Source organism: Mauremys mutica, chromosome 10 (assembly GCF_020497125.1).
Source record: "Mauremys mutica isolate MM-2020 ecotype Southern chromosome 10, ASM2049712v1, whole genome shotgun sequence".
In the NCBI taxonomy this organism is placed as follows: domain Eukaryota; kingdom Metazoa; phylum Chordata; order Testudines; family Geoemydidae; genus Mauremys; species Mauremys mutica.
The window spans coordinates 87347537-87359953 of record NC_059081.1 but is presented as its reverse complement, the minus strand read 5'-3'; the positions used below and the strand labels follow the sequence as shown (position 1 = coordinate 87359953).

General features: G+C 51.8%; 1 protein-coding gene across 4 annotated transcripts in view; it reads right to left on the bottom strand.

The window, feature by feature from the left end:
- COL18A1 (collagen type XVIII alpha 1 chain) overlaps positions 1 to 12417 on the bottom strand; it is a 282560-nt gene that overhangs the window by 124407 nt on the left and 145736 nt on the right. For 2 of the 4 annotated variants that reach the window (XM_045032084.1, XM_045032085.1), the window contains exon 1: positions 509 to 1425. The exons of 1 other annotated variant lie outside the window; for it this stretch is intronic. In XM_045032084.1, the coding sequence (XP_044888019.1) occupies positions 509 to 1388 (880 nt within the window). In that variant the 5' untranslated portion in view covers positions 1389 to 1425. One more of the 4 variants, XM_045032086.1, reaches the window with a different exon arrangement.

The window sequence follows — 12417 nt, the reverse complement described above, 5'->3', positions numbered from 1 at the left end:
GAATAAGAACGTAAGAGCAGCCACACTGGGTCAGACCAATGGTCCATCTAACCCTGTATCCTGCCTTCCGACAGTAGCCAATGCCAGGTGCTGGATGGATTCCACTCCTCCCCTGCCCTCTGACCCAAAGCTAGAGGGGTTGTGGGGCTGGGCAGAGACGGGGGGAGGAGTCACTTGCCCCCTAGCCCAACTGCCATTCACCTCCCTCAGTACCTGGCACGGAGCACAGGCCTCACTAGCAGTGTGGTCTGGGCACCTGGGCTAGCTGGACTGGCCACAAGCCAGACCCAAGCTGGCAGAACTCTAAAAAGAGCAGCCCCAGACTGTCCCATTCGTCCCCCTGTGTAGACACACCAATGGAAGGAGAAGGCAGAGGAGAGTTTGATGGAAGCCACTGCTTTACCCCCACAAAACTGCAAAGTTGGCAAAGCAAGTACAGATTTAGCTTAAGATTACCTGGGGGAAGAAACAGAAACATTGGTAAGAAACATTACCCCTGTGATATTACCTGCAGACACATTTACAAACACACAAGAATACCCAGCATCCTCTGCAGGGAGAGAGTCACATGATATTGGGAGGCGCCCCTCTTTCAAATGAATCCAGCACAGATCTCTCACGGCCTCACAGAACCCCCAGCACGGTGGGGGCGTTATCGGAATAGAAGCATTGCACCCGGGGACCAGCAGCAAGCAGAAAAACCATTCCAGGTAGCGGTGGCACCGAGACGTAAGAAGCCCCTCCCACTCATGCAAAGCAGCCCGAATTTCCACGTCACTGCCATGATGGAAATAATTCGGTAATCTGAAATGCTTTCTGCCCAGGCTGTTGCAATACGGCAGATCGGCTGGGAAGGGCAAGCAGCGACCCGCTGCAAGTGTCAGTCCAGGAAAGAAGGAAGCAAGCCCTGCGCTACCATTGTTATAAAGTTGCATAGTGTAGGTTAGTAAATCAAACTCAAGAGATTCAGAATTATTGGCAGAAAAAAATTCCACAGAATTAGTTGCATTCGTATTAGAAACCGCATCGGTAGGGTTCCTATTTAAATCAGCCGCTGCCATCCCAAAATGCATTGTGGAAGGGTCAGGGCTTTGCACTGATTGGCTGCTGTTATTTTTAAGGCTGCGACGGGTACTATTCCCGTAAGAGACCGATTGGTTTGAACGTGCAACATAATGGGATAGCCAGTTGTCTAAAGAACCTGCCAGCTGGGCTGGAATCCCGGCCTGCATGCTGATATTGGTCTGCAGCGCCCACCAGTCCAGAACACTTGCTGTCGGTGACACTCCTCCTCTCTTTTCTGAGGCCACTCCCCCGCCAGCCCTTGCTTGTGGGAGGGCAGCACCTTCCTGATCCTCTGCAAAGAGGTATTCCTGGGAAGCCCCCATCTCACCATGGGCACCTCCACCTGGTGAAAACGAGAAAGAAGCACTACCTGGAAGAGCCGCCGCAGGCTTCTGTAAGAGCACCCGAGTCCTGTTCCAGGCAGGGGGAGGCCCTGCTGGCATGGGAAGTGAAGCCTCTGGCTGCCTGGTCCCCAGCAGGCTGTGGCCATCCCCTGTCGAGTTGGCAGTCATGTTCCCATGGTCAGCCAGCCCCGTTGCAGAGCTTGGCGCAGCCAGACTGGTGTGAGGGTTTGTCAGAGGAGCAACGGCTGTGGGCTCCCCTGTGTTCCCGGTCCTCTGGCTGGTCCTCTCATCCCACAGCTGGACCAGGCTCCTGATGCCCTCTGCTACGTCCAGGATCTCAGCCCCCACCCCCGCAATGTTCTCCTCCTTGCCCTGGGGCATGGCAGGTTTTGCCAGAGCGGGGACAGCTGTGTCCATGGCCGGTGCCTGCCTCGTGACTGAGAGCGTGCTCCATACTCGGTCCCCTGGCTGGGGGGTCGCTGGCAAAGCAGCCTGTGTCGTGGTGGCCACAGGAGAGGTAAGCAGTTCCGTCGTCTGGCTCTCTGTGGGGGGCAGGGTTGTTACCATGGGGTTTTTTGGGGTCCTCCAGAGCCAGTCAAAAAACTGTGCCTCTGCCAAGGAGCAGCAGCAGGTTAGCAACAGCAGGAGACACAGACGCTGCTCAGCTGGAGCCATGAAAAATACAGTTCCAGGAAAAGTGTCCTGCAGGAGACCAGCATCCAGGGGAGCTCACATTGGTCTGTCCTCTGCAGCTCCTCGAAGCATGCACAAAACCGAAGGGAGGCGTGGCTAGCCAGAGCCCCTGCCAAGCCCTGCTCCCAACCAGCCAGCCTCTCCTGTTCCACGCCCTCCTTCCCCGACAGGGCAATGCTCCCGCTGGGAGCTGGCTTCTGAGCACACCTGGAGTTTTATCCTTTGCCCAAACCCTTCCGCAGCTCCTCCCTGGGAGCCAGCAGCACTGCACCCTTGTTCCACACTCCGGAGAAGCTTTCTGCCATTTATTTCTCAGCCACACCCACTCACTAGCCATGGACCTTTAACTCCTTCTTGCTCACAGCTTAGCATGTCCAGAGCCGCCTGCCCCTTCCTGGCCGCATGCTTGTGTTTTAGTAGCTGTTCTCCTGTAATTAGACGTGAGAAAAACTCCGGAGCATGCAGGCGGCTTGTCAGACATGCAGAGGGAGCAGGCATTGGAGCTGTGGCTTGCGGTGAGAACAGTGCTGCTGACAGAGAAAGCAGAGCGATGATTTGCAGTCAGTCACTTCACCCCCTGGGCTCCATCTCTCTTCACACAGCCCAGCTGGCAGCCTCCCCACTCCTTTCCTTCCTCCCCCTCTCATAAGCCTGGCTTCTACAGCAGGGATTTGCTCTTGTAACTGCGGGGATGAGGCATTTCCGGGGCTTCCTTCTCCCCTCAGCTCGGCGGGGCACCTGACGGGGTTGGCCCGGAGTGAGCACTGGTGGTGGACGAGTCTCTGCGGTTTCTGCAGACTCAGGCTGCCCAGGGAACGAGGTAAATTAGCATATCCAGGTGTCCTGGCCAGGTCCTCTCTTCACCCAGCCCCACTCTCTTCTGGACTGTACGAGATGGCGCTGGCCCTCCTGGAGAAATGGGGTTCATGGCCAGCTTGTGCTGCTGTGAACTCCCTGCCACCTCTAGGCAGACGTTCTGCTGTCTAGGCCTCATGACTACAGCCAGGATTCCCAACAGTTACCATCCTTGTTTAATGTCAGCGAGTCAAGATGTTCCCCAATGCCAGAACAGGAGAGATTCAGGATCCGGAGCCACAGAACCACCCTGGCATGGATGTTCAAGCATCAGATCACAAGCCTTTCACCGCAGAACATTCTGAAAGGAGCTGATGATAGCTCCCCATGCCAGGGCATCCCTCCAGCCCTGTAAGGTGATGTGTGCGTGTGTAGTGACGCTGCTAGCGTAGTGGGTGAAAACATGTCACCATTTCCCACTGGAATGCCAAGCGCTTACTGTGGTTAGCATCATTCCCCACTAATTTGTTATTCAATTTCCTTTTCCCTTTCCAGCCTCACAGTGCTAAACTTGCCAAGTAATCCTGTACCAAAAAATACATTTTACTTTTAAAACCAGCAATCCAAATATGCCCTCATTTCCATGCACATTTTAAAAATCCCAGAAAATAATCCTGCAGTTTCTATTGTGTTGCAGGTACGGGAAGTTAGGAGAAAATTACTATTATTGTCAAGACATATTTCCAAACCGAACACCACATATACAAAATTAGACAAACAGAGGAAAAGTGGGCACTGAAAGAACAGATCTAGTTGTTAAAACTGAGCTACGAATCCATCATGCCATTGCACGAAAGACCTACAGGACTTCTGAATCGAACACACTAAAGAAATGTGGAAGCATTGAAGACAGTTTGAAAAACAAACCACTTGAATACCTGCTAACAGACTGTCTCCATTGACAGGAAAGGCACCAACTCTGGTCTACACGAGGAAATTAGGTTGGTACAACTACGTGGCTCCGGGGTGTGAAAAATCCACACCCAAGCAAGGCAGTTAAACCAACCGAACCTCCGGTGTTGACAGCTTTGGGTGATGGGAGAATTCTCCCATCGACCTAGCTACCGCCTCTCGCATGGGGGGGGAGGGGTGAGGGGGCATACACTGACAGCAGAATCCCTCCCATTGCCATAGGTAGCATCTTCACTGAAGCACTACAGCAGCTCACTGCTGCAGCATTTTAAGTGTGGCCCTGCCGTGATATTCTCCTGCTCACAGAGCGTCCCAGACCTTTGGACACCCATTCTGAGCTCAGCCTCTCCGGTGGTGCCACCAGCCACAGGCAGAGATGGCTCTGCCTAACAGCTTCCCCCATCACCCCACCACCACCACTCGGCCAGCCCCAGGAGCGGTGAGGGGAGCCAATGTAGGGTTGCAACATCAATCTTAACACTGCACGGGATTCCCCAACCCCAGGCCACAAGATTTCACACAAGAACAGCTCAGCACTGCTCAGAGCGCAGGCCACAAGCTGGTGATGTAATTCAGCCTTGTGCTATTGCAAAATGAGACGTGGAATAAAACACCTTGAGCTGTGACCATTTATATGGTTCTAGTTACACTGAAATCCAAAGAACTTAATAGGTTAGTCTGTTTGTCAGCTCATACCAGGCAAAAAAAGAATGTGAACTTTTCTGTCTTCAGACTTGTTCCTATAATTAGCCAGCCAATGGGACCTGAGCCAAGAACTAACCGTGGGCCAGACCATTTGCCAGTCACATCTGCAATGCACTTTCCCCTCATGGAACCCTGCCATTCTGCTTGTTCCACACCCTGCGCCTCCACAATTTAAAATGAGGAACTTCTACAGCTACGCACCCCTTTGTTGTTAGTTTCTTAATGCACGTCATGAACCAAAACAAGACTGAACAGGTGGCTCTGACGGCTCATGTACAGCGATGTATGTGGAGGGATCTCTGCCACAATGAAGTCAGTAGAAAGGCTCCCATTGAGCTGCGCTGGACCCAGAGACTCGGTGAACTGGGCTGGACACAAGTGCCTTCACATGCTGCCTCTTTGACAGGAATGTCACGCTGAGGAACTCCACATTGGTGAGAATGGGTAACAAACCATGTGGAGCAACACATGCATGAAACAGTCATTCCACATTTCCTCTGCAAGTTCTTCTATATCCCTGCTGCAGCAGCCTAAGCAAACCCCCTCGCCCACGCAATTCCCTGGCTAAGCAACAGCCAAAGCCTTGCTGCGTAGTACAGGAGGCACGACTTCCCTCCCTTAGCCTAGGGCTGCCAGGGCTGCCCCAAAGGACCCTCCCACTCCGCGTAGCCTGAGGAACAAGAAGCCCAGAAGCACAACGAGAGGCATTCTAACCCACACGTCCATAGGTAATAATTGGAGATATACCAACCTCCTAGAACTGGAAGGGACCTTGAAAGGTCATTGAGTCCAGCCCCCTGCCTTCACTAGCAGGACCGATTTTTGCCCCAGATCCCTAAGTGGCCCCCTCAAGGATTGAACTCACAACGCTGGGTTTAGCAGGCCAATGCTCAAACCACTGAGCTATCCCTCCCCCCCAGGGGAGGGACAGCACGAAGGGCTCTGACGCCAAGCACGCAGAAGTCAATGAGAGCCCTTCCAGGGACTGTGACGGACCTTGCATCAGTTGGCGAATGGACAGTCCTCAGTAATTCACAGATGATTAGAGTACAGGGCCAGGACAAACCAGTACACCCCTCATGTACGGCCTAGTGGCCATGGGCTTTCATCCCGTAATTCCTGCATTTTGTGAGGCTCCCCTACATATCTGGGAGGGTGGTGTCCCCTCCCCCACCCCACCCTGCTCAAGGGACTCTTCTCCCTAGATTAACCAGACCCCCGTGGATCACGAGCTGATTTGCTCTTGGGGCTTCCCAGAGATTAACTGCTTAGACAGGACTCTGCAGCGGAGGGGAAACCCTTCATTGCAGCCATGCTTTGCATAATCTGTCAGATCGGAATCAGCATCCTCAGAATTTAGTAAACCAATTACCAGGAAATTCCATTTCCAATTAGCTCAGTATGCCTAATGCCGTGTAATCAGCCTTGCAGAGGAGATTCCTCCACAGAGTGCACAATACGGGCTAGTAATCACACCATTTCCTGAGCTCCCTTCACTCCCCTCTTGGCTCAGATCTCACCAATCACTAGCAGGGCTTTGCAGTGCAGACTCACATGGCAGACACCAACTCCCGGACACTGCAAGGGTTTTCACACCCAAGAAGGAATGTAGCCGAGGGTCTAGCCCCACCCATCCCTGCAGAGACCCTCCAATACCTGGACACTACAGCAACAATGCGGAGGGCTATTAATCACCAGCATCAAGTTCCCTGTCAAACCAGTAACAATGCAAACACAGGTCTTCGTCTGCCTTAGAAAGGCAAATTATTCACACCCTTCATTTTGTCAGGCCATGTGGTTTATGTCAAGGAATGGGCCGTCGGCTACTGCGTACCACGGAAAGACCAAGCAAGCACCTACCCAGACCAAGAACACGCAGCCACAAGGGAGACGAACAGGACACACCTATCTTGGACTTCACTGGTGCCTGCAGGCAAGGATTATCCACAGCTGGGAGTGGGGCAATGCAGAGGCTGGTCACACCAATGTGAAGAGACGCTTGAGAACCCTTTACACAATGCAGCCTGGCAGACACCTGGGCTGCAGCTTTGCTGCTAGCCACCTCTCCCCCCACAATCACGGCCCCAATTTCATCACTAACTCAGCCCATCTGAGCTGCAGTGGATCATGCAGCTTCTCCTTCACCACTTCTCTCTTCTTCACACATCAAACCCCAGACACGCAGCAGCCGCCGTTTTAAACGGCACTGTGCAGTCCCTTTGCAGCGGCCCGCGATTCCCAACGTGGAATGGCTGTGCCTGGGGCAAGGGCTCCTTTTCGCTGGTGTATTTCCCATTCCCCCAGGTCTCGAGAACCACGTACCCATTTAGATCCATACAGGGTCAGCCCAGGGTACAACTCTGCCTGTTCCCAGGCACCCGGTCGCTCCCCAAATTGTCTGCCATGTTCCAGTATGCAGCGGGGTCTGGATTCTCACACAGCTCTGCCCCCGATTTCCTTTTGCCAGCCCTCCACGTACCCAGTGCTTCAGTGCACGCAGTCCCCTCCTCTGCTGCTCTGGATACAGTCCTGCTCCCCCTTGCCACTGCATTAGAAATTAATCAGGTTCAAGGGAACAGCCCCCATTATTAACAACAAACTGAGCTCTCTGTGAAGGACACACAGGGCAGGTAACCACCCTGCTTGAGAAATGAAGGGGACTTTCTACTCAAATGGCAGTTTCCTTATAAACAGTGTAGCCACGCTCCGCGGTAGGTAGCGACAGTCTAGCGAGGTACAAGTAACTCTTCCCTGTCTGCTATGCAGGGTGTGACAAAGTGGGAATGTTCTTAATGTTTTCTCTGAATACTCAGTTTCCCCTATGCCTTTCTTAAGTATCTAGGTGGTGGGATAAGGGTGTGGGATTGTTGAAGAGCCCTAGAGGACAGGGGTGTGCAGGGATCTGCACAGAGAACGGCCGACACCCTGTCTCCTGGCAACTGATGGTCTGGGCCCCTCCCCTGCAAAGGTGCCAGCTGAAGGTGTTGGAGAACGAAGATCCGGTGGCCTCCTGGCCCGGGAAAAAGACAAAGGTCAGGAGGGGCTGGAGGGGTTTTCAGTCTGGAGCTGGCTGGGGCTCTGGGCTCCCTGCCCCGCAAAATGGACTTGACTGAGGGGTCCTGTCCTCTGTACCTACAAGCTCTGTTTTAGAGTGTGCTCCTGTCGTCTAATAAAGCTTCTGTTTTACTGGCTGGCTGAGAGTCCCGTCTGACTGCGGAGTGGGGGTGCAGGGCCCTCTGGCTGCCCCAGGACCCCGCCTGCGCAGACTCGCTGTGGGAAGCGCACGGTGTGACAAGGGGATGCTGAATGCTCCGAGGTCAGGCCCAGGAAGGTGAAAGCTGTGTGAGCTTCTTGCCGTGGAGCCAGTCTGCTCAGAGAGAGGAGGCTCCCCCAGAGTCCTGACTGGCTTCATAGGGAGCAGTTCCAGAGCATCACCCAGCATCACCCATGACACGGGGACAGCCCTCGGCATACTCTGGGGATAGGATCCAAGTGGGTTTGCACAATGACAAGCAAGTGTCCCTAAGGCTCCCCCTCGGGAGAGGTCCTTCCCGCCGGAGGCAGGCAGCCTGAGAAGCCCTGGTGTTTTGGGAGCCTCCAGGAGGAAGAGACAGGATATGGCCAGCAGCACATCCGAGCACTCCTGGGAAGCCGGACCAGCAGCTTCACTCAAAGGAGCCCCGCACTGAGTAAAGGAAGCATTCAATCCCTTACCAGCAAGTGCCCTTGACAGTCAGAGATTCAGGCCCATGGTCTCACGTATGATTTACTCCGAAGCACAGCTTGCCACGGGAGAAGCTTGCACACTTTGTATGTTTATAATTATCCAGTTTCAATTTTCAAAATGGTGAGCAGTGGGCTAGAGCTGCAGCAAGAGGCTGAAGATGCTTGTGGCACCCAAGGGCGAGGAAACCACAGAAAATGTTCTCCAGTCCCCCGGAGGAGGAACTGCTTACACCTTCCAAGTAAGGGCCGGCGTTCTCCTCCCTGTCGTTCACAAGGAAGACCCCTGGGTATAGCATTGGTTACTGTGAAAGGAAGCACACCCACCTGGATTCCTCTCGGACTAACCATCACAAAAACAAATAGCCTCCGGTCCTTAAGGGTCCGTGTACAGTGCAATCAGGGGGTGCGACGGCAGCACCCGCAGACATAACTGTGCTAGCTTTGGTCGAGCGCGCTCGCTGAGACTAGCAGCGTAGCACGGGCAGCAGCACAGACTAGTTGCGGGACAATCTCGCCCAGCACGACTAGCCCTCACCGCCACGGCTAGCAAGCCAATGCAAACAAAGCTAGCTGGGGCACGCCTGCCCCTGCCACGATCACACCTCCCAGTTGCAGTGGCGACGTACCCTAAGCCGTGTGGTTATAGCAGCTATGTACCGTTCCCGGGTGGCTGACAGAATGAGAGATCACCCAGGATTCCGTGTTTCCTTTAGCTGGCAAAAGAATCAATGTTCTTTCCTTCAAGACTCAATTATTTTCACTATGTTTAAAATTATCTATTTTATTTTTATTCTTGTAAAAAATAAACAATCCAAAGAAAGATACATGCCTTAAAGCAAACCGCTGAAGCTACAGTGCTGTCCTCTATGGCTGTCCCCACCTAATCCCCTCCTTCATGCCATAGCTACACCTATGTGCGTCTCTTTATACACTCTGAGTGGCACTATTCACAGTGTGTAAAGCCAAGCATGTGTGTAAGTCCTTACAGGATTGACACAGATTGCAAGGTCTGTGGGGTAAGGACTGTGTTCTCTATGAACCCAAACACACCTGAGTTCTATAAAATAATAAATCGTAATATCCTAAATACAAGCAGTTCATTCTAGATTTCACTAACCAGGAGATCACAGAAAAGAAGCAGTGTTATTTCTACGAGTATCAATTTTCCTCCATTCGGCTACAAAAAAGTATGAGAGATCAATTTAAAAATTAAATGTACATTTGCTATAGCTTAAGAACATAAGAACATAAGAAAGGCCGTACCGGGTCAGACCAAAGGTCCATCTAGCCCAGTATCTGTCTACCGACAGTGGCCAATGCCAGGTGCCCCTGAGGGAGTGAACCTAACAGGCAATGATCAAGTGATCTCTCTCCTGCCATCCATCTCCATCCTCTGACGAACAGAGGCTAGGGACACCATTCTTACCCATCCTGGCTAATAGCCATTTATGGACTTAGCCACCATGAATTTATCCAGTCCCCTTTTAAACATTGTTATAGTCCTAGCCTTCACAACCTCCTCAGGTAAGGAGTTCCACAAGTTGACTGTGCGCTGCGTGAAGAAGAACTTCCTTTTATTTGTTTTAAACCTGCTGCCTATTAATTTCATTTGGTGACCCCTAGTTCTTGTATTATGGGAATAAGTAAATAACTTTTCCTTATCCACTTTCTCAACATCACTCATGATTTTATATACCTCTATCATGTCCCCCCTTAGTCTTCTCTTTTCCAAACTGAAGAGTCCTAGCCTCTTTAATCTTTCCTCATATGGGACCTTCTCTAAACCCCTAATCATTTTAGTTGCTCTTTTCTGAACCTTTTCTAGTGCTAGAATATCTTTTTTGAGGTGAGGAGACCACATCTGTAAACAGTATTCGAGATGTGGGCGTACCATGGATTTATATAAGGGCAATAATATAGTCTCAGTCTTATTCTCTATCCCCTTTTTAATGATTCCTAACATCCTGTTTGCTTTTTTGACCGCCTCTGCACACTGCGTGGACATCTTCAGAGAACTATCCACGATAACTCCAAGATCTTTTTCCTGACTCGTTGTAGCTAAATTAGCCCCCATCATGTTGTATGTATAGTTGGGGTTATTTTTTCCAATGTGCATTACTTTACATTTATCCACATTAAATTTCATTTGCCATTTTGTTGCCCAATCACTTAGTTTTGTGAGATCTTTTTGAAGTTCTTCACAATCTGCTTTGGTCTTAACTATCTTGAGCAGTTTAGTATCATCTGCAAACTTTGCCACCTCACTGTTTACCCCTTTCTCCAGATCATTTATGAATAAATTGAATAGGATTGGTCCTAGGACTGACCCTTGGGGAACACCACTAGTTACCCCTCTCCATTCTAATGCATGCCTTTGGCAACACTCCAAAAATACTTCCAGGGAACATAAAATACTAGTTTACTCCGATAAGACATATTTTCCACTGTATTTTTTAAACATAGCTTGAATAAGTTTGCTAATTAAAATATTAGTTGACATAGTAACAATGCCATATTTATGCTTTGTTTGAAAAGGAACTGATGTGATGTCACTTCTAGAGTATTTTTTGTAACAGATACATCAAACCATGAAAATAGGCTACAACTAATTGAATACAGAATGCATTTTTCTTTTTCTTTCTCTAAAGTTTCCATATTCAACATTTACCCTTGTCAGACTACACTAGAGAGGGAGGAAAAGTAGCGCACTGCTAGGCTCATTTGAGATCTTGACAAACAAATATAAAGATCAAGGAAATTAATTCTTCAAACTTTGAAAATAACTCGAGTGAAATAATATTGTTTAAAAACAAATGCTAAGATATGTCCATCCACAAGTTTCTTCTATCAGATGACAACAGAGTTTTGTTGCAGTCACCTTCTGACAGTGCATCTGCATTCCCTCTCCACCACAGCCAATGCACCGTGTTATCTGAAAGTGCAGCATAGCTATCGCATTCTTACACAGGAAACCAAATGGGAACAAACCCTTGACACGCTCTGCTAGATATTTTGTACCGGTAACTACATATGTCAGAGCTTCAGCAGGGATGCCAGTACTAAATCACTGCATTTTGGTCATCTCTCCGCTTTCTTTTAGGAGTCTTTTGGTTTGGTTTAAATCGGAACCCGTTCTCCATACAGTAACTCCTCACTTAAAGATCATCCCAGTTAACGTTGCTTCATTGTTACATTGCTGATCAATTAGAGAACAGGATCATTTAAAGTTGTGCAATCTTCCCTTTTAACGTTGTTTGGCAGCTGCCTGCTTTGTCCACTGCTTGCAGGAAGAGCAGCCCATCGGACTAGCTGGTGGGGGCTTCAAACCAGGGTGGACCGGCAGTGCCCCTATCAGCTCCCCACTCCCCTAAGTTTCCTGGGTGGCAGCCGCCCAGCAGACTATCAATTGCTGGATGGGCCGCCCGGGTGGGAAGTGGGGCAATTTGCCCCAGGCTCCGCAGGGGCCCCCAAGAGAACGGCTGAGGCTCCTGCCCCAGCCCCGGCCCGACCCCGCCTCCGCCCCTCTCCAGGAGCCTCAGCGCATCCAGGAGTGTCCCTGAACAGCTGCAGCGTGGCTCCGGCGGGGCCTGGCTCCTCCCCGCTCAGAGCCGCATGGTAAGGGGGCGGGGCTGGGAGCTCCAGGCCCAGTGGAGGGAGCTCAGGCCCCGCTGGAGCTCGCAGCCCCACCCCCTTACCACGCGGCTCTGAGCGGGGAGGAGTCAGGCCCTGCCGGAGCCACACTGCAGAGCTGTTCAGGGACGCTCCTGGATGCGATGCGCTGAGGCTCCGGGTGAGGGGGGAACCGGGGGTTAGGGGCCGGGGTCGGGGGGGTTGGATAAGGGGCAGGGACTCCCGGGGACAGTCAGGGGATAGGGAGGGGGCAGAGGTGGGGGGGGGCAGTCAGGGGACAGGGAACGGGGGGGGGGGGTTGGATCGTGGGCGTTCCGGGGGTCTGTCAGGACTCAGTGGGGGAGGGGAGGTGGATAGAGGTCGGGCCAGTCAGGGGACAGGGAGCAGGGGTGGGGTCCCGGCGTGGTGGTCGGGGGATCTCTGGGGGACAGTGAGGGGGCAAGGAGCAGGATGGGTTGGGGATTCTGAGGGGGGCAGTAGGGGGGCA